Here is a 21,256-nt window from a genome sequence, read left to right as displayed (position 1 = left end):
TCAGCTGCCCAGAGTCCGACAGGCCGCAGAAAGCAGGAGCTTGACTTTCCCTCGCAGAAAGTTCGTCTGAACGTGGAGAAGTTCGGAGGGAGAGTGTGTTTGTGTCCGCGCCAAGGGTCCAGGGTGGGCCGAGGGCCGGGCCTGCGAAGCACAGAGATTTACACAAAATAAAAGTCCTCATATTAAAGATACACAGCCTGTTTTGTTTCACGACGTGTCCAAAAGTTTGTAGACATTTGCTTGTGGTTGCTCTAACAGCTCCAGTTCAACTTCAGGCTTTACATTAAATGTTGGACCATTGCTGTGAGGTGGATTTGATTGCATTGAGGTCCCCACGGGAGCACCAGTGAGGTCCAGTACTCGGTTTTGCCACCCCAACCCATCAAAACGGTACTGGATGGCAACCAAAAGAAAACGTGGCTGCTCCAGGCCAGTCAAGCCTATTGGTCAGTCCTTTTCTGTGTAGAATACACACTATATGTCCAAATGTTTGTGGACACGCTAATGAATCTAATGAATGCATATTCAGCTACTTCAGACACTAATGTGGAAATGCACACACACAGCTTGTGTAGTCCCTGTAGAGAAGTACTGCCAATAGAATAGGACTCTCTGGAGCAGATAGACATCATGACCCTATCGGCACCATGTCTCCTAATACCAGGCGTGGGCTAGCAGAAGGGTATAAAGCCCCCCAGCAGCATTAAGCTGTGGAGCAGTGGATGAACTGTGTTCTCTGGAATGATGGTGGTGGTGGTGGTGGTGCTCCATCCAGTACTTTTAGATGGGATTAGGTGGGATGATGATCATCATCCAACATCCTGACCTCGAGAAATCTAGTAGAAAGTCTTGGAGAAAGTCTAGTAGAGACAGTTACTCCAACAAAAGCAGCTAACAAAATCCTTGATTTCAGAAGAAAGAGCAAATAAAAAGGTGTCCCAATACTTTTGTCCATATAGTGCACAAGCTGTGTGTCTGTCTGGATACCTCTGGACATGCAGTGTGTGGCTAGCTGTACTTTTCCATGAGAGCATAAGCATAATAGGGAATGTAGGTCAGTTGCGTTTACAGCATGGCCGTGATTCTGGATGGTGTGGGGAGCTGAATGTGAGCCGTGGCGTCCTGTGCAGCATTACAAAAGACGCCAGGCTGACCGCTGAGCCAGATCAAAGGAAAATGAGCGTCCACAGCCATGATTTCGCCAGGCTGAATATCAGGACCATGCTGGACGCTAGTGCTGGTGGTGCACTGTGGCCTAGACTGGCCAGACCGCAGTTTTGAAACTACAGCTGCTGAGGAGACGTTACCAGGTGTACCTTCAATGCAAACTGTTCACATGCCAGAAAAGTGCAACCCCCGCCGCCCCCACACGCTTGCCCCAGTGGCTCCTCCTACACTGCTCTACTATCACTGAACTATTGAGCTTTGGGAGGAAAAAATCTCCACTTCTCAGAAACACGCCGCCACAGAGACTGGGGGTCAGCTGTGGGGGATGAGGGGGCAGCGAACATGAAAGAGAGAAGGGGAGAGAGTGAGAGACAGAGGCACAGACCCCCTCACTGTAGGGTATGTACACTATATGGGCAAAAATATTGGGACACATGCTCGTACATTGTTCCAGCTCGTACAATGTTCCAAGCCAAGGCTTGATTTGATTGCATTCAGCCACAATAGTGTGCATTATTGATGTCAGGATGTTGGATGATGTTCACCACCACCCCCCCCATCCCCAATTCCGCAACTCATCCCATTCAAAAGTACTGGATGAAGCTCCACTACCATCATTCCAGAGAACACAGCTCTTCCACTGCTCCACAGCTCCTCAATGCTGGGGGGCTTTATACCCCTCTAGCCCACGCCTGGCATTATTAGGCAGCATGGAGCCAATAGGTTCATGATGTTGATCTGCTCCAGAGAGTCCTATTCTATTGGCAGTACTTCTTCTCTGCAGGGACTAGACAAGCTGCTGTGTCAGAGAGGCAGATAGAGTGGGAGAGAGAGAGGGGGGGGGGGGGTACCTGTGAGCTGAGGCTGTGGATGATGTGTATCAGGCTGTGTATGTTGCTGATGTTATTGTCCAGAAGGCCGCTGAGCGGAGAGCTGCTGACCGTTTCTCTGACTGCCTGTAGAGCCTGGACCACGAGAGACAAACCCGCCTGCACCTCAGCTACCTGTCCTTCAGCCTACATTCACACACACACACACACGTGTCCACATTGGCGTCATAACCACGTACAGTACAAGTACATCCATTATGTGTTCTGTAGTAAACCCCAGCCTATTATCTCATTACTGACACCTCCACACAGTCAGAGGAGAGTGTGTGGTGACTCAGGCCTGCCGCTGACACCAGATCAGCTGTTCACACTGTTCCTTTAAAAGGTTTTAGCCTTCTACTCACATCTTTCTGCTCCCAGTCTGTGAAGTCCACGTTGGTGACAGGGACCGTGTACACACCCATTACACCACAGCTTCCACCACAGCTCCGCTACGACCCGCACACACACACACACACACTGTTACTATTCACTATTCATTCAACAGTTACTAAGCATCCACTATGAATTATTCAGTAATTACTACTTATTATTTAGTATTTACTATTAATTACTTAGCATCCACTATGAATTATTCAGTAATTACTATGAATTATTTAGTATCTAGTTTGAATTTTTATCATCCACTATGAATTATACAGTATCCAGTATACTATAAATTACTGAGCGTCTGGTATGAAATTTAGTATCTACTATAAATTATTCAGTATCCACTAAGAATTATTCAGAATCCACTATGAATTATTTAGAATCCACTATGAATTATTCAGTATCCACTAAGAATTATTCAGTATCCACTATGAGTTATTCAGTATCCACTATGAATTATTCAGAATCCACTATGAATTATTTAGAATCCACTATGAATTATTCAGAATCCACTATGAATTATTTAGAATCCACTATGAATTATTCAGAATCCACTAAGAATTTTTTAGAATCCACTATGAATTATTCAGAATCCACTATGAATTATTCAGAATCCACTATGAAGTATTCAGAATCCACTATGAATTATTCAGTATCCACTATGAATTATTCAGAATCCACTATGAATTATTCAGTATCCACTATGAATTATTTAGTATCCACTATGAATTATTCAGAATCCACTATGAATTATTCAGTATCCACTATGAATTATTTAGTATCCACTATGAATTATTCAGAATTCAGTAGACTTTTGAGCATCTGGTATGAAATGAATCAGTATCTACTATGAATTATTTCATATCCAGTAAGAATTATTCAGTATATTATTCAGTATCTAGCATTAATTATTCAGTATCCACTATGAATTGTTCAGTATCTATTAACTAATATACTAATACTAGATTAGTTAGCAGTCTCACCATGGCTGCCTCTGTATCTCTGGCCTCTCTAAGGAAGCGCTCCAGCACACGCGGGTCACACACAGCTCTGAGAGGGGATGCCTGGCAGCCAGCCGTCCACATGAGCACCGTCAGCACCACGTTCACCAAACCTCCAATAAACACACACACAGACACACACTCAGCCTCTTACACACAGCCTAGCAACGATCACACTGCAGCCGTGATGCGTTCTCTTCAGGGCCTCATCACTCAGAAGTGGACGGGGACATGGGCACGTAAAGCTGACTGATGCTCATGAAGGCTCCACCTCCACCTTCAGAGCTCTTGTGGAGTCTATGCCTCGAATTCACAGGTCTGTTGTGGAGGAACGAGGGGGGCCTACCCGTACTCTAGTATCTGGAAAATCATGTAGATGTTCTATAAAGAACCCAAGAAGGGTTCCACTATTGAGTTTGAGTCAAAGCCCTCTAGTACATGCATGGTTCTTGAGGGAGAACCCTCATTCACAGTCACAGGCACTCCATGGAATGGTGGGACTTGTTGGTGTTTGTTTGTGATGGTGTGTGTGTGTGTGTGTGTGTGTATGTGTGTGTGTGTGTGTCAGGTCTTTTATCCCACTGAGGGGTCCTCTCAACTCCATGTGTTCTCTGAACCCAGACAAATACGTTGGGAAATGAGAGCAGAGGGAGGGACCAGGCTTGAACAGCTTGCATATTTACACACACACACACACACACACACACACACACACACATACACACACACACACACACACACACACTCATGAACCAATATCAGCCTTACACAGCAGTGTAAACAAAGCTAACTTCAACTCCATTTCTGATATACTCTATATGTCCATAAGTTTGTGGACACCCCTACTAATAAATGCATTCAGCTAGTTATTTAAGCTGCACCCATTCCTGCTGACACAGATGTGCAAATGCACACATACACACATACAGTATAAAGCCCCCGCAGCATAGAGCTGTGGAACAGTGAAAGAACCGTGTTCTCTGGAATGATGGTGATGGAGCTTCATCCAGTATTTTCAAGGTGGGGTGGTGATCATCCATATCCTGACCTCACTAATAGTCTAGCGGCTGAATGCAATCAAATCATCACAGCAATGTTTCTTCAAAATCTAGTAGAAAGTCTTCTTCTCTGGACAGTAGAAACAGTTCCAACAGAAGCAGGATCATCTTATTTAATAGCCTTGATTTGAGAAGAAACAATGAATGAGCAGGTGTCCCAATACTTTTGTCCATTTAGTATATATATATCTGAAGACAAACCTGATGTTATTTTTAGCTCCACTGGTCTTAACTCAGAGAACTCTAATAGATCCTACAGAAACCAGGATCAGTGATCAATCTCCCAGACGTTCAGGCTCCTAATCTCTGTAAAATCCGTTTGTAATAATGAGGTTACCTTTAAAGCTTAAGGCTACAGCCACATTCCTCTCAGGTCGCTGTGAGACGCTGTGAAGGCTTTTTGTGAAGTGAAGAAATGTGAAAAAAAACAATGTCAAGCGTCAGCTAGAGGGTCCCAGCAGTTGGTCTAATTAAGCTCCTTTGGACACCTTTGAGATGAGTTGAGCGATGAAGCTCCACTGAACTCCTCTAAACACATTTGGAAAAAGATGGAGTAACGGAGCTCCAGTGAAACTCTTTGGAATGAGTTGAAGTGATGGAGCTCTACTGAACTCCTTTGAACACACCTGGAAAAAGGTGGAGTGATGGAGCTCCTCTGAACTCATTTGCACACATCTGGAAAAAGGTGGAGTGATGGAGCTCCTCTGAACTCATTTGCACACATCTGGGAAAAGGTGGAGTGATAGAGCTCTACTGAACTCCTTTGAACACATCTGGAAAAAGGTGGAGTAATGGAGCTCTACTGAACGCCTTTGAACACATCTGGAAAAAGGTGGAGTGATGGAGCTCCACTGAACTCCTTTAAACACATTTGGAAAAAGGTGGAGTGATGGAGCTCCACTGAACTCCTTTGAACACATCTGGAAAAAGGTGGAGTAATGGAGCTCTACTGAACGCCTTTGAACACATCTGGAAAAAGGTGGAGTGATGGAGCTCCACTGAACTCCTTTAAACACATTTGGAAAAAGGTGGAGTGATGGAGCTCCACTGAACTCCTTTGAACACATCTGGAAAAAGGTGGAGTGATGGAGCTCCACTGAACTCCTTTGAACACATCTGGAAAAAGGTGGAGTGATGGAGCTCCTCTGAACTCCTTTGAACACATCTGGAAAACGGTGGAGTGATGGAGCTCCACTGAACTCCTTTGAACACATCTGGAAAAAGGTGGAGTGATGGAGCTCCACTGAACTCCTTTGAACACATCTAGAAAAAGGTGGAGTAACGGACCTCCATTGAAACTCTTTGGAATGAGTTGGAGTGATGGAGCTCCACTGAACTACTTTAAACACATTTGGGGAAAAGGTGGAGTGATGTGAAAGGTGGAGACACTCAGAAATGCCCGCCTCCTCAGCCTACAGCAGGTCTGCTCCGCCCCCATTCATTTACACATACTGCCTCAGTCATTAAAGGCTCTACAGGCTTTACCGGATCTTGGCAGGCCAGTGTGACTGGGCACATCATTGACTTGTCTTCTACAGTATGTTCTATAGAGCTCTGCCCCGGGCCAATTTACAGCCAGAGCTCAGCCCATTACCCTCTCCCATCGCTTCATTTCAGACTGCCGCCATAGGCTACATCCACAGCACCAGGCCATTTACTCAACTAGCCTAATGATGTAAGCAAGCTGTGATGCTAAGGCTGCGTGTCAAATCAGGACCCACTTGTTTACCCACTCGCGTACTTACAAAGTCATGCAAATAGGCTCTCTGGCCATTTTATCGGAAACCCTTCCTTCTGGTGTGCCCTTTAGAGGCTGTAGCCCATCTGTTAATGCACAATTCGTGTTAGCCATCCTCTAGCCCTGAATCAGTGGTCAGTTTCCGCCCTTGACGCTCATACCGGAGCCCTGCTGCCATGTCAGTGTCACCGCTGAAGCTGACCAGTGATGAGTAGTAGGTTGACCCCACAATGGCAAACCCCAAAGCAAGCAAGACCGTCTTACCTGAAGCTGAAGGCATTCGCAACCAGGTTTAGCATGTTTGGGTCGTGCATCGTTGAAAGCCATGCGACTACTGCGCCCTGCTGCAGGCTGCCTGCTGCATGTGTTTCCTCTGAGAGAGAGAGAGTGAGTGTGTGTGTGTGTGTGTGTGTGTGTCATGTGTCTCCTGCAGGCCCGAGTGGCCTTTGGCCGTTCCCTCTGGTTTAATGGCCCTCAGAGGCAACTTTGGCCTTTTGGATGCCTCTGATCCTACTGCCCTACTATCACTACCGTCTCATTGTACCACATCTAAAATAGGCGGCTGTAGTTCTTGGAAATAGGTCTATAATATGTGTGACATTTACATGCCTGTAGTATTTTAGTGGGAGTAGAAGTTGAGGAAGGTCTGGAGGCTGCGTTGAGTTGAACAGCAGCACCATCTGGTGGAGAAACACAAATTAGCAGCCACACGTCAATCATCTGTTTTTATGAGCTTTATTTCGGATATATTTTAGGTATCCAAGGATAATTGCTGTTATGTCAGTGAAGTAATGGTGCAAAGTAGAAGGAAAAGCATAGTATTGAAAGCACACATTTTTAAAAATCCACTCCTGGTGGAGGGATACATGCACACTGTGCTGCAAAGTAGTCCCTACATCAAGATACGCCACATTTTACCATCATGTTCCGTATAAAACTGGTAACTGGTAAAAAAAAAAAAAAAAAATTTAAAAAGACAAGCGTAGGTTCACTGGTGGGTTTGGATGGTAAATTTAAAATGACTATATTTGTGTTGTAGTCATGGCGACCGACGCCTGGTTCCATTCACCACCACTGTAAAGAAATCAGTTGGTAAGTTTCTCCACAAGGATCCTCAATTTCCCACCAAACCAAGCCAGCTTTGAATGGCTGTTTACATGTCAGCCACTGAATTATGCAGAAATGCAGAACTTTTTTGGTTGGTGAAGTTCCCCTTTAAGTATGATAACTTCTAGAACTGCAGTGGAGCTGATTAGCCCAGCCAGCATCTCTCACACTCTCACACTCAACTACAGGGAGGGATCTACAGTAAAGAAGCCCAGGAGCTGAGCCAACACGACAGCATCAAGTTAAACCCAGAAAAGAGAATTATAATAGATAATTATAATTATAATAGATTATAATGACTAAAATGGAACTAAAGGGTAGGTAGATTACGTCCCTCGCTGATACACGGTAATGCAAGTACAAATAAATGTAATTAAAGTACATTAAATTGAGTAAATATGAACTACGCACTACCCACCACAGCTTTTAACTCAATATATATATATATAGGCTAGCTTTATAGAATAATAATTATAATTGTCCTTATAACAGCTGTATCATTTCATAATAGCACAGTACGCATATGAAGGGCTCTTATTTTGCAGTACTTGAATGGTACTTGAACATATACAGTGCTGTGTATATATGTGCAGGCTATATTATGGACAGTTGAGCTCATTCATTAGAATTACAGCTACATTTCATCAGGAACGCAATCATTGAAGAATATCTGGAAGTTCTTGTCCACGTCCATGCGACCCTTGAGGAACTTCTCCAGGGTTTTGAGAGGCACCTCCACCACTGCGTTGTTGACCCGGTCGTTCAGGCCGTAGGCCCCGAAGGCCGGGAAGCGGTAGCGCTCCAGGTACGGGGCGTTGTGGTCGAAATCTGTACAGCAGTAAGCCGTCCACATGTACTCGGGAATGCCCACCCGGTCGTTGTTGTTTCTGCGTTAGTCAGAGAGGCACAGATAGTCAACATCAGTTTTCCAGATTTTCTAAGTTAGATTCAGTCGTCATCCAGCTAAAGTTATGAATTTGCTTATTTGGCCGTTTTTTGTCCCAGAATTTATGTTGGAACGACATAGCTAACTTAGTGCTATGCTAACACCTATGCTAAGGTAAAGTAGGATACATTCTTCAGAAAACTGTATAAAATATCAAAGCTACAAGCATGATCAACCTGACCAAGCTAGCCAACCAGTAAGACCATGCTGCTTGACCAGTATGACCAGCAAGACCTGCAGAACATACCCTATGTGGGTAAGCTAGCTGGTTAACCAGTCCTTGACCAGCATTTGATTGACGAAGCTGGTGGACCAGCATGACCTGCATGGTCTTGCAGGTCAAATGAATCAAATGCTGATCAGAGCTGGTTCATCTCAGCAGCTAGGGTATGCTTCCACCTGGATGACCAGCCTTTAAACAACCTTCACCATCAAAGACCAGCTTAGACCATCTGAAAACAGCTGGATTTTCAGAAGGGTGTTCGGGTGATCAAGCTGGTCATAATGGTCGAGTAGTTTGATCAAGCATGTCGAAAAATTTGGTCAAGCTGGTCATACTGGTGGACCAGCGTGGTCAGGCTCGTCATGCAGGTCATCCAGCTTAGTTACGGTGGCCATGATTGTTAAAATCAGATGGCCTTTAAGAGACAGTAGAAGCCATTGCATGTAGATGGGAGATGGAGGTGGAAAATGGTGTGACGCTCTGGGTTCATACACAGCCGTGCCCCCACCTGCGGATCATGTTGCCGGCCGTGGTGGTGCCAGTGACCACGTATGCCGTCCCACGACAGTAGTTGTTCAGCCGTTGTCTGAGCCGATCTTCGTGCTGCGCCCACGGGCCTACGTTAAACTCTCTGATCTGAGGGACCACGTTGGTGAGGGAGTAGGTGGCTGCTTTGTCCACGGGGTCGGCCTGGTGCTGGTCAGGGTTCAGGTGACCTCTCTCGTACTGGACCACGTCCACAAAGTCCTCCAGAGTGGCCTGAGAGTCCATCAGCATCCGAAAATTTCCAAACTGAGAGAAGGGCTCCATGTTACTGCTGCCCAGACTTGAGGCCAGCTACAGAGAGGAAGAAAGACAGAGAGGGGGAGAGTAAATGTACATTGTCCAAAAGTTTGTGGACATCCAGTGGGGCCTGTATGGGTAGCCCAATTGGAAACCAGAACGTTTATGGGTCTATGGGTTTTATGTTAGCCCCACTTTTGGATGCCCACCAAGGTCAGTGATGAGACCAGGAGGGGTTAAACATGGGCCCCATCTGGGTTGTACCTTGCACCTGTGGCCTAGATAGGACCTATGTGAGATTAGGGTGGGGCAAATTGGGTCCCAGTAACAACACATGAACAAACCCTCTCATGGGCCATGCCCTTCTGGAACCCACCTAGCCCACTTTTCACCCATGTGAGCCCCACATAAGCATGATCACTCCAGGAATCCATGCAGCCCCTCACCCAGCACTGGGCACGGTGACCTCAGGGTCATGTGCTGACGGCTGCCGTCCAATTGGTTGGTGCTTTTCAGTGGAGGCTACACAAGCCGTGTGTGAACGTTAGAAAGGGATACATTCAGATCGACAGTGTATTAGCGAACAACGCTAAGTCTACATAAGCTATCAGAAATGGAAAGATCGTTCCAAGTGTAATTTCAGGCTCGGCCCAAAACCATAATTCACAGGTAATGACAGCTGGAGATGCGTTCGGCCGCTCCCTGCATGCAGAGCTGTCAGGGTGAGTGAGATTGGGTGCTTTACTATGACATTTCTCAAAGGTGCCTTTCATGTGGCGCGGCGCTAATCTAATCTAGCGGAAACACAAATGAGGATGAAAATGCTGCCGCTGCAAAGCTAATAAACTCGGACAGAATGAATGAGTTTCGCTCGGTTTCTTTCTTTCGCTGCCCTCTCGCTCCCGAAGCCCCCCTCCCCCCTCTGCAGTTTCTCATTGGTTATTAGCATTATTGATGGCTGCAATATTGCGCTAGCTCAATAGCAATAACAGCAAACACTCAGGAGAACAGAGGGAGATGAAAAGGTGTCTGGTTTTATTGCCTCTTAGATAACAGTTCTCTCTTGTCCCTCTTGATTTCAGAGGAAACGTTGATGAGCAGGTGTCTAGACTGAGGTGTGCTAAACTTTTAGAAATACACCAAATGGACAAAAGTATTGGGACACACCTCTTAATCACGGAATTCAGGTGAATTTTCAGCAAATCAAGCCCCTATCAAGCCATGCCTTTAGTTTGCCCTTACACACATATTGTTCTAAGAGCTTGTTAACTCCAGCGGGGTTCTGTATGTAATAGGAGACACGGCTGCAACTTAACTTACTTTAGCCACAGAGCGTCCCACCACATAAAGATACAGTCGTGGGATGCAGTGGTCTGAAGAATGTCAGGAGAATGTCAGTTGCCTGCCTGAATGCAGTAAAGTTTGGTGGAGGAGGGATAATGCTATGGGCCCCTTGACCTATAGGCCCCTTCGTTCCATTGAAGGGAAATCTTAATGCTTCAGCATTCCAAGAACTTCTGGACATTCTACACTTCCAACTGTGGCAACAGTTTGGGGAAGGCCCTTTTCTGTTCCAGCATCTGACTGACTGGGCACCAGTGCACAATGCAAGCTCCATGAAGGCCTAGTTGGGTGATTATGGCCTGTAAGAACATGACTGACGCACACAGAGCCCTGATATCAACCCCATCCAACACATTGTCCAGCATCAATGTCTGACCTCACAGATGCTCTTATGGTTTAATGGACAGAAATTCCCACAGATGGTTGAATCTTGTAGACAGCCTTCCCAGCGAACCAACCCCATATTAATGCCTGTGGGTTTAGAACGGGAAGTCATATAAAGGCTTTTACGGTAGTAACGTGTAGGTGTCCCAATACTTTTGTCCATATAGTGTATCTTCTATGTCAGAGAAGAACTCATAGGAAATGCTAGGCCTTCAGAGAAGAAAGGCAAGCAATCTTGGGCCGTGGGCCAATCCTTCAGGGGCCCAACATTTGTAGGTGATTATTAAATTCCAATTAAGAGCAAGAATACAGATATCAGGAATATCAGGAATATAAGTCGTACACATCGCTCTCATTTCTGCTTTCTCTGCCTAAATTAAATAAAATATTATGCTCTTACTGATCCAAACAGCGCTCTGAATAAGCTCATGCTTTCTCAGGAAAAAAACACAGCGCATCCAACAAGAGCAAAGCCCCGTCCATCTGTTATACAGCAGTCTACAATCAACAAGTATATTTCCAGTCTGCTGGTGGAATGACCACTGAGGGGCCAAATTTACCAACAGCCAACACCACTTCATAGCAAAGACGGTTTTCCGTAAAATTCCAATCCGTAGTCAGAAATATATACGTGATCCCTCGGAAATTTTAATTTTCACCTTTTGCTTCCGTTCTTATGGCCTAGTTCCTCTCGTGTCCACTTATCACATAGTTTGCATTTTAACTGCACTTCAGTAGCAGCAGTTTTACTTACAGTGTTTATCTTGGAACTCTATCTGTGTGTGTGTGTGTGTGTGTGTATATATATACAGTGTATATATATATGTATATATACACACACACACACACACACAATGTAGACATGCTGTATGTATGAATGTATATGAGGTAAATATGGAAGTATGTCTTTTCAGCTTCACCTGGGGTTCGTACATCCACGGCTGGTCCACACTCTTCTCGCCGTCTGACTTTTTGAAGGTGTATCCAGAGTAGATGGGCATGTGCCTGTGGGGGTCGTATAGGGTCACGTAGCGTGGCCTGTCCTTCAGACGCTGGCAGATTTTCTTGTAGGCTCGGTTCAGGTAGCCCCTGGGCGGGGTGCCCATGTAGAGCGAGTCTTTGCACCTCTCGACGTGGTTAAAGTCCTGCACCACCCCGGCCTGGGCCGGCGGCAAACACAGCAGCAGGATCAGCGGCCAGCCCTTCATCCTGCCACTGTTACTGTATCTTCACCTGCTCTCTCTCTCTCTCTCTCCCTCACTCTCTCTCCCTCACTCTCTCTCCCTCGCTCTCTGCAGCGTTGTCATACAGATAGATCCCTCTTTAACTTTCCCTTTAACTGTGAGGCCAACGTCACCACTCTCCTCCCATTTCCACCTGAGCACTCACTGGCCACTTTATTAGAAACACCTAACTTATGCTTCCACTCACTGGCCACTTTATTAGAAACCCCTACCTTATGCTTGACCACTCAATGGCCACTTTATTAGAAACCCTTACCCTGCACTTTCACTCATAATCAGACGAGAGCGTCTCTTTGGTCAGATGCTGACCCCTGATGAAGATCTAGAGGATGGCTGGTGCAAATTGTGCAACAGATGGGCTACAGCTTCTAACTGAACACCAGCACAGTGGAGCTACAAGGTAGCGTGTGTTTCCGATAAAGTGGCCATGGAGTGTGTGGTTATGGATTGTTGTAGTGTGACGGTTTCATGAAGACTTTATTAGGAAAACCTACCTTGTGCTTGACCACTCACTGGCCACTTTATTAGAAACACCCTACTTAGTGCTTTACCACTCACTGGCCACTTTATTAGAACCCCCTACCTTGTGCTTGACCACTCACTGGCCACTTTATTAGAAACCCCTACTTTGTGCTTGACCACTCATTGGCCACTTTATTAGAAACCCCTACTTTGTGCTTGACCACTCACTGGCCACTTTATTAGAAACCCCTTGCCTTGTGCTTGACCACTCACTGGCCACTTTATTAGAAACACCTACTTTGTGCTTGACCACTCACTGGCCACTTTATTAGAAACACCCTACTTTGTGCTTGACCACTCATTGGCCACATTATTAGAAACACCTACCTTGTGCTTGACCACTCACTGGCCACTTTATTAGAACCCCCTACTTTGTGCTTTACCACTCACTGGCCACTTTATTAGAAACCCTTACCCTGCACTTTCACTCATAATCAGGAGAGCGTCTCTTTGGTCAGATGCTGACCACTGATGAAGGTCTAGAGGATGGCTGGTGCAAACTGTGCAACAGATGGGCTACAGCTTCTAACTGAACACCAGCACAGTGGAGCTACAAGGTAGCGTGTGTTTCCGATAAAGTGGCCGCGGAGTGTGTGATTATGGGTTGTTGTAGTGTAAGGGACGGTTTTACGAAGAAGGACAATGGAAGGAGTAGCCGTGACTCTTTATTGGACTCACTCTGACAGTGTTGTTGATTCACAGACCGGTTCTAACATGCAGCCTTCAAACGTGGCTCGGGTTTCGTCTGACAGCTGATAGGTGTGAATGTCACCGAGCCGTTACGAGTGTAGGCAAATGCAGCCATTTAACATCATATCATGCAGAATTCACCGGAGATAAAGACGCCACGTGACTGTAGACCAGGGTGTGGAGATAAGGGCCTGTAGTGTAGTACAATAGTAAATGCCTGTTAACCCCTGCCGTTATATACCGTTTAATTTAATAACTCATCAATACATAATTATATATATATATATATATATATATATAGAGAGAGAGAGAGAGAGAGAGAGAGTCACTGTCCTGCAAAAACCTTTTATCTCCATTTGTGTCATTTTTTACTTGTTGACATAATCTGTTGGAAAGGACAGTTATCCTTTCTATTGTTTCCATGGACCAATAGAAATGCTCCAAAATGACTTAATTGGCATTAAAATCTTTTTACGTTGACTTTTATTGACAGTTAAGAAGTTTTTTTTCTTCTCCTGTAAAATCGAATCACATTTTGGTGAGGTTTGGAGGTTTTTGCATGCCAGCAGCGGCATCTGTTACAAATAAACCAATCAAAACATAACATAATTATTATCTTTTACGATTTGTTAATCACTTCACTATGACATATTTTAATTACACATAATTCTCACAGACCTAAAGAACCTGTAAAACTCACAATGCAGAAATATTGCTTCTCAAAAAAGGCAACGAGATGCTAAAAACAAGGTTTTTCTTGGATTAAATATTAAACATATATTGAAGCACATATTCGACAAAATAAAGTAAAATTTCACCCCCAAATTTGCTTTATTATGTAAACAGTTCCTGCGGCCGAATTGGCATATTTCGAGAAGTTTTACTGACATAATCAAACTGGTGAAATTGAAGAGATTTGAAGAATTAGAAGGAATCGCAATCAAACAGAACCAACCAACCAGCGCCCCGACTATCGGACATGCAGCAATGCGGACGAGTACAGGAACGTGCCGAGAGTGGCCAGAGCAAGAGCAAGCAAGCCTGCTGAGACGGCGAGCACGGCGATGCCGTGTGGCGAGGACGCGTCTCGTCAGATGGTGTGGTGCAGGTAGAGAGGCAGTGGCGAGGGAGAGATGCAGTTGTCGTAAAAGATCTGCAGGTTCTGGTCCACGTCCATTCTGCTCTTCAGGAAGAGCTCCAGTTCCTGCACGGTCATTTCGTGGACCGCGTTGCCCTCCTTGGCGTTCTTGGCCAGAAAGGCTTGAGCGGGGAAGCGGACTCGGACGTCGTGCGGCGCGTTCCGGTCGTACTCGGTGCAGCAGTAGGCCGACCACACGTCTTCGGGGATGGCCACTCGGTCCTGGTTGTTTCTGCGGATCATGTGGCCCGTGTGGGTCACGCCGGTCACGATGTAGGCGGTTCCGCGGCAGTAGTTGTTGAGGCGGACTCGGATGCGTTCCTCGTGCTCTCGCCAAGGCCCGATGTTGAACTCCCGGATCTCCGGCACTACGTTGGTGAGGGTGTACGTGGCGGCGCGGTCGTGGGGGTCAGACTGGTGCTGGTCTGGGTTCAGATGACCTCTCTCGTACAGGACTACGTCAGAGTAGTCTTCCAGGACTGCCTGGCTGTCTTCAAACTTCATGTGCAGGTAGCCGGTAGGGAAGGGAAGCATGTTTCCGTTGCCGTCGGTCTCTGCGAGCTGGAAAAGTCATCAGAAGGATACGTTAGGGACCTAACTACGGCCTGCTTGGGAACCGAAGTGTGGTACCACCTACCCTTAGAACTGAATGAGAATCTGTGGATCCTAAACCATCTATCCCTCCCACACTTGTGTTCATCAGAAAACAAAGGGTCTCAAACGTCCAAAAGTTCCTACCTGGGGTTCATACATCCAAGGGTAGTCCACCCTCCGGTCGCCCTCAGTTTTCTTGAACGTGTAGGCCGAGTAAACAGGGATGCGCTTGCGGGGATCATACAAGGTCACATATCTCGGCTTGTCGGCGTAGCGCTGGCATATCTTCTTCAGGTGGGTTTCGATGATTCCCCTCGGCGGAGTGCCCATGTACAAAGAGTCTTTGCACCTCTCCACATGGTTGAAGTCCTCCACCACAGTAGCTGTGGCCACTAGCAGCGCAGAGAAGAGCACCCCGCAGCTCAGAATGAGGTTCATTTCGGTGGGGCTCTGGCCGAGGCTCTCGCTGCGATGATGCTCGGACTGAATGAAGAAGCGAATAGAAGCCTGAGCTATTTGCTTTGAATGGCAGCGAGCTGATAAGCAAAGCAGGCAACTGGAGCCTGGAGGTACTGGCCTTGAGACTCAAAGGACTGGTCTAAGCTAGCCAGTTGATTCAGTGACCTGCAAAGCTAATGTCCAAATGTGTGTGGACACCCTTTCTGAGGAACGCATTCAGCTTCTTTAAGTGGCACCGATTGCTGACAGAGATGTGCAAATGCATACACACACACACAGCTTGTCTAGTCACTGTAGTAGTAGAAGTACTGCCAGTAGAATAGGACTCTATGGAGCAGAATAACAAAAGCCTACTGGCACCATGCAGCCTAATGCCAATATATCCATAAAGTCCCCCAGCATTGAGCTGTGGAGCAGTGGAGGAACTGTGTTCTCTGGAATGATGGTGGTGGAGCTTCATCCAGTACTTTTGGATGGGATGAGGTGGGGAGTTGGCGATGAGATGGCGATCATCATCCAATAGCCTGACCTCACTCACATTTGTCAGTCAATGCGATTAAATGATGGGACTCCATCCAACACTTTTGGGATGAGTTGGTGGGTTAAAGCTCCACTGAGTTCCTACTGAGTGGGTTGAAGTGTTGAAGATCTTCTCAACATCCTTTTGGGATGAGTTGGAGTGCTGAAGTTCTACTGAACTTAGGATGAGTTGGAGTGATAACGCTGATAAAGCTCTGCTGAACTCTTATGGGATGAGTTGGTAGGATAATGCTCTGTTGAGTGAAGTATGGTGAAGATCTTCTCAGCAACCTTTTGTGATGAGTTAGAGTGATGACACTGTTCTGAAGGTGTTTGGGATGAGTTGTGGGGGTAAAGCTCCACTGGGTTCTTTTGGAGTGTGTTGAAGTATGGTGAAGATCCTCTCAACAACCTGTTGGGATAAGTTGGAGTGCTGAAGTTGATAAAGTTCTACTGAATTCTTACGGGATGAGTTGGTGGGATGAAGCTCTATTGAAAATATTTGGGATGAGTTGGAGTTATGAAACCTCTTTGAACTATATCATATCAGAAACATTTACCCAAATGTTCTTATGCTGTTCTTTGGTATTTTGAATTGATTTGTAATTAATAAAATATATGTTTTATTTAATTACAGATATTTTGCTTTATTAAATATAAATGCTAATTACTGTGAAGTTCACCTTTTGCACCGGGCTTGTTCTGCTCTGAGGCTGTGAGCCACATTTCCTTTCAGTGCCAGCTTCTCCACCCCCACTCCGCTCCTCTATCTACAAGGATGGTTTGCAGGGTCATAAAATGTAAAACTGGTTCTGCTGAATTCTGGTAGAGCTGGAAAGAACAAAGTAATCTCAGAGGCAGCGCTGGAGCCGAGCGATAAGCTGCTCAGTGAGGAGCCGTGGTGAGATGGACTCAACAAAAGAAGCCCTGAGTTCATTCAGAGTGTATCTTCACTGACCAGCGTGTAGTAGAACGCTCCATTAACATACTGTATCTGGACCAGTAGTGTCATCTTACTGGTGTAACGTGTACAGTAGCCCATCTGTCCTCCTGACCTTCATCAGTGGTCAGATTCTGGGTTAGCTGGATTTCACAGAGACCCAAACCTCATACAATTCGCAATAGACTGTATAGTACAGGTGTTTCTAATAAAGTGGCCAGTGTGGGAAGCTCAGGGTGGGATGTTTCTAATAAAGTGGCCAGTTAGGGAAGCTCAAGGTGGGGTGTTTCTAATAAAGTGGCCAGTGAGAAGTAGAAGCACAATGTGGGGTATTTCTAATGAAGTGGCCAGTGAGAAAGGCACAAAGTAGGTGTTTCTAATAAAGTGGCCAGATAGGGAAGCTCAGGGTGGGATGTTTCTAATAAAGTGGCCAGTTAGGGAAGCTCAAGGTGGGATGTTTCTAATAAAGTGGCCAGTGAGAAGTGGAAGCACAATGTGGGGTATTTCTAATAAAGTGGTCAGTGAGAAAGGCACAAAGTAGGTGTTTCTAATAAAGTGGCCAGATAGGGAAGCACAAGGTGGGTGTTTCTAATAAAGTGGACAGTTAGGGAAGCTCAAGGTGGGGTATTTCTAATAAAGTGGCCAGTGTGGGAAGCTCAAGGTGGGGTGTTTCTAATAAAGTGGCCAGTTAGGGAAGCTCAAGGTGGGGTATTTCTAATAAAGTGGCCAGTGAGAAAGGCACAAAGTAGGTGTTTCTAATAAAGTGGCCAGATAGGGAAGCTTAGGGTGGGATGTTTCTAATAAAGTGGCCAGTGAGTGAAGCACAAAGTAGGTGTTTCTAATAAAGTGGCCAGATAGGGAAGCACAAGGTGGGTGTTTCTAATAAAGTGGACAGTTAGGGAAGCTCAAGGTGGGGTATTTCTAATAAAGTGGCCAGTGTGGGAAGCTCAAGGTGGGGTGTTTCTAATAAAGTGGCCAGTTAGGGAAGCTCAAGGTGGGGTATTTCTAATAAAGTGGCCAGTGAGAAAGGCACAAAGTAGGTGTTTCTAATAAAGTGGCCAGATAGGGAAGCTTAGGGTGGGATGTTTCTAATAAAGTGGCCAGTGAGTGAAGCACAAAGTAGGTGTTTCTAATAAAGCGGCCAGATAGGGAAGCTCAAGGTGGGGTGTTTCTAATAAAGTGGCCAGATAGGTAAGCACAGAGTAGGTGTTTCTAATAAAGTGGCCAGATAGGGAAGCTCAGGGTGGGATGTTTCTAATAAAGCGGCCAGATAGGGAAGCTCAAGGTGGGGTGTTTCTAATAAAGTGGCCAGATAGGTTAGCACAGAGTAGGTGTTTCTAATAAAGTGGCCAGTGAGTGCATGCACACACTTAAACTGACTAGGAAGTGGAAGTACACTTTTGCTATTCCTTAGAAAGTGAACAGTGAGTGTAGATTTGGTTCAGCGTAAAATATTAACCCTTTATGCACTTTTTTATTGATGTGATCTACAGTCATTGGTGCTAATTAATATTTTCCACTGTTGTTTGTTAAGACACACGTGTCTGTTTAACAAGACGAGCCAGAGTCTGAGCTGAGTGTAGATATGGCTTGACCCGAGTGTAGTAAAGAGAGATCTGTAGACATATCATGATATTCAAATTAAAGGCAGAGTGGATTCGTCACCATTTTATTGAGAGGTAAATTACCAGGTTCAGCAATGGAGAGACTGCAAGCTGTACCCCAATACAGTAGAGAAAGCTGGAGAACATCACGAGTGAAGTGCTAGTAGTATATTAATATCCAGAATGAAATTGATGTTGCAGAATTAAGTTAAGTAATGAAAGTAATATCATTTTTAAATATCATTAACGTCCAGAATTAAGTTCTAATAATATTAATTAAGTAAATATGAAGTGTCAGCAATTATTGACAATTATTGACATTATGAAGTGCTGCATTGAGTTTCCCTGATTCAATTCAATACACAGTCCCCACATTACTAAAATACACACCCCATCAGCACAGCCCCTCAGCTCACTGACCTTCAGCCATAACTGTGTTTATGTGCTATAATTATTAATGCAGAAATCACGCACACTTTCTAACCAAGTCTCTTCAGCGCATCGCTGTTTTCCACGTAGGTTTATGGTGTCAGGACGGCGTTATTGGCCACACAGTCTTCGTAGAAGATCTGAAACTTCTTGTCCACGAAGGTGTTCTTCTTGAGGAACTCCTCCAGCTCCTGCACGGAGACCTCGAACACCTCAGAGCTGGCCTTAGCGTTGAGCGCGCGGGAAGCAAAGGCCGGAAACTTGGACCTTTCCTCGAAGGGGGCGTTGTGGTCGTAGTCGATGCAGCAGTAGGCCGACCACAGGTAGGTGGGGACGGCCAGCCGGTCGATGTTGTGGCGGCGGATCATGCGGCCGGAGGTGGTGACCCCGGTCACTATGTAGGCCGTCCCACGGCAGTAGTTGTTGAGGCGGCGGCGGATGGTGTGCTCGTGCTGCTTCCACGGGCCGATGTTAAACTGGCGGATCTGCGGCACCACGTTGGTGAGCGTGTACGTGGCCGCTTTGTCGTCGGGGTGAGCCTGGTGCTCGTCGGGGTTCAGGTGGCCTCTCTCGAAGCTGACCGTGTTGGAGTAGTCCTCCAGCACCGCCTGGGCGTCCTCAAAGCTTTTGTGGATGCTGTCCGTCGGGAACGGCTGCATTTCGCCCGAACCCGTTTCTGTAGAGAGCTTTAATAGAAGGAAAACACAAGAACAGCCTCATTACCCTCAACATTTACACAGACACGTCAGAAGGCCCCTTATTAAAGAACTACATAGAAAACAATGCAAAATATGGACTAAAGTATTGGGACGCCTGCTCATTCACTGATTCTTCTGAAATTAAGGCTATTAAAGAGCTGATCCTGCTTCTGTTGGAGTAGCTGTCTCTACTGTCCAGAGAAGAAGACTTTCTACTAGATTTTGAAGGAGCATTGCTGTGAGGATTTGATTGCATTCAGCGACAAGTGAGGTTCATTAGTGAGTTTATCCAAAAGTTCATCCCAAAAGTACTGGATGGAGAACCACTGTCTTTCCAGAGAGCACAGTTCTTCCACTGCTCCACAGCTCAATGCTGGGGGGCTTTATACCCCTCTACTAGCCCATGCCTGGCATTAAGCAGCATGGAGCCAATAGGTTCATGTATATCTGCTCCAGAGAGTCCTAATCTTTTGGCAGGACTTCTGCTCTACAGTGACTAAACAAGCTGTATGCATGTGTGTGCATTTGCACGCCTGTGTCTTCAATGGGTGCATTTTCAAGTATCTGAAATGCATGCATTCATTAGAAGAGGGGTGTCCACAAACTTTTGGACGTTTGGAGTGTATATATGGCATTGGCCCTAAACAGCCTGTGTACAGTGCTGCTATGAGCTAAAGGTGACTGGTAAAGTCAGCTCGTCCCTCTGGCCATGCCCTGCCCTTACCTGTGGCTCGTACATCCACGGCACATCCACCTTCTTGGAGCCGTCTGACCTCTTGAAGGTGTACGCCGAGTACACGGGGATGTGGTCCACCACGTCGTACAGGGTGACATACCGAGGCTGGCCGTTGTACCTCTGGCAGATCTTCTTCAGGGTGTGGTCCTCCAGCCCCTTCGGAGGGGTCCCCATGTACATGAACAGGCGGCACTCCGGGGAGTAGTCCGCCTGCACCTCGGCGCGTGCCGTCGCCGCCAACAGCAGGCAAGCGAGCGCCTGTAGGAGAAGCGCGCGCGCGGCCATTGCATGCACCCAAAAAGCGTGCTGCAGCGCGAGGCGAGGAGTGTGTGCTTGTGGAGGAACGTGCCCGGCATGACTCGTCCGGTCCGGAGGGTTTTTTTTTTTTGGGACGATATGCAAATAAGCACAGAGCCAGGCTTGGAGGGGGGGGGGCGATATTGTGGCGACCGCCAGGTGGCGCCAGAAACAGCGGCGAGTAGCGAAAAACCGTGGAAGGGTTAAACTACTGCAAACTCGTGGTGTAATTACAAATTAATAAAGTAATTAATAAAAGAGTAATTAAATAAAAAGTAAATAAAATAAAATAGATTAGTATTAAAAATGCAGTAAAGCTGTAAAAGTGCTCTACAAATGCTATTAATTGGACAGCTCACCTCCTATAGGACATTTT

General features: G+C 46.1%; 4 protein-coding genes across 4 annotated transcripts; all 4 read right to left on the bottom strand.

The window, feature by feature from the left end:
• epob (erythropoietin b) lies at window positions 1-6,503 on the bottom strand. The gene is made up of 5 exons (XM_072659539.1): window positions 6,488-6,503; window positions 3,410-3,540; window positions 2,402-2,488; window positions 2,019-2,183; window positions 1-141 (listed from the first exon to the last, which is right to left on the bottom strand). The coding sequence occupies exons 1-5, from the start codon at window positions 6,501-6,503 to the stop codon at window positions 1-3; spliced, it is 540 nt and encodes a 179-aa protein (XP_072515640.1).
• A 436-nt stretch (window positions 6,504-6,939) lies between these two features.
• On the bottom strand, window positions 6,940-12,289 carry LOC140537009 (endonuclease domain-containing 1 protein-like). The gene is made up of 3 exons (XM_072659150.1): window positions 11,931-12,289; window positions 9,008-9,336; window positions 6,940-8,217 (listed from the first exon to the last, which is right to left on the bottom strand). Exons 1-3 carry the CDS (start codon window positions 12,216-12,218, stop codon window positions 7,965-7,967), a joined length of 870 nt encoding a protein of 289 aa, XP_072515251.1. The 5' UTR covers window positions 12,219-12,289; the 3' UTR covers window positions 6,940-7,964.
• A 2,191-nt stretch (window positions 12,290-14,480) lies between these two features.
• LOC140536964 (endonuclease domain-containing 1 protein) lies at window positions 14,481-15,670 on the bottom strand. Its single transcript, XM_072659089.1, has 2 exons — window positions 15,343-15,670; window positions 14,481-15,165 (listed from the first exon to the last, which is right to left on the bottom strand). Exons 1-2 carry the CDS (start codon window positions 15,634-15,636, stop codon window positions 14,557-14,559), a joined length of 903 nt encoding a protein of 300 aa, XP_072515190.1. The 5' UTR covers window positions 15,637-15,670; the 3' UTR covers window positions 14,481-14,556.
• A 3,112-nt stretch (window positions 15,671-18,782) lies between these two features.
• LOC140536974 (endonuclease domain-containing 1 protein) lies at window positions 18,783-20,923 on the bottom strand. The gene is made up of 2 exons (XM_072659098.1): window positions 20,572-20,923; window positions 18,783-19,835 (listed from the first exon to the last, which is right to left on the bottom strand). Exons 1-2 carry the CDS (start codon window positions 20,866-20,868, stop codon window positions 19,242-19,244), a joined length of 891 nt encoding a protein of 296 aa, XP_072515199.1. The 5' UTR covers window positions 20,869-20,923; the 3' UTR covers window positions 18,783-19,241.
• Window positions 20,924-21,256: the final 333 nt, after the last annotated feature.

Source organism: Salminus brasiliensis, chromosome 16 (genome assembly GCF_030463535.1).
Source record: "Salminus brasiliensis chromosome 16, fSalBra1.hap2, whole genome shotgun sequence".
Classification (NCBI taxonomy): domain Eukaryota; kingdom Metazoa; phylum Chordata; class Actinopteri; order Characiformes; family Bryconidae; genus Salminus; species Salminus brasiliensis.
This window is presented reverse-complemented; position numbering and strand designations above follow the sequence as displayed.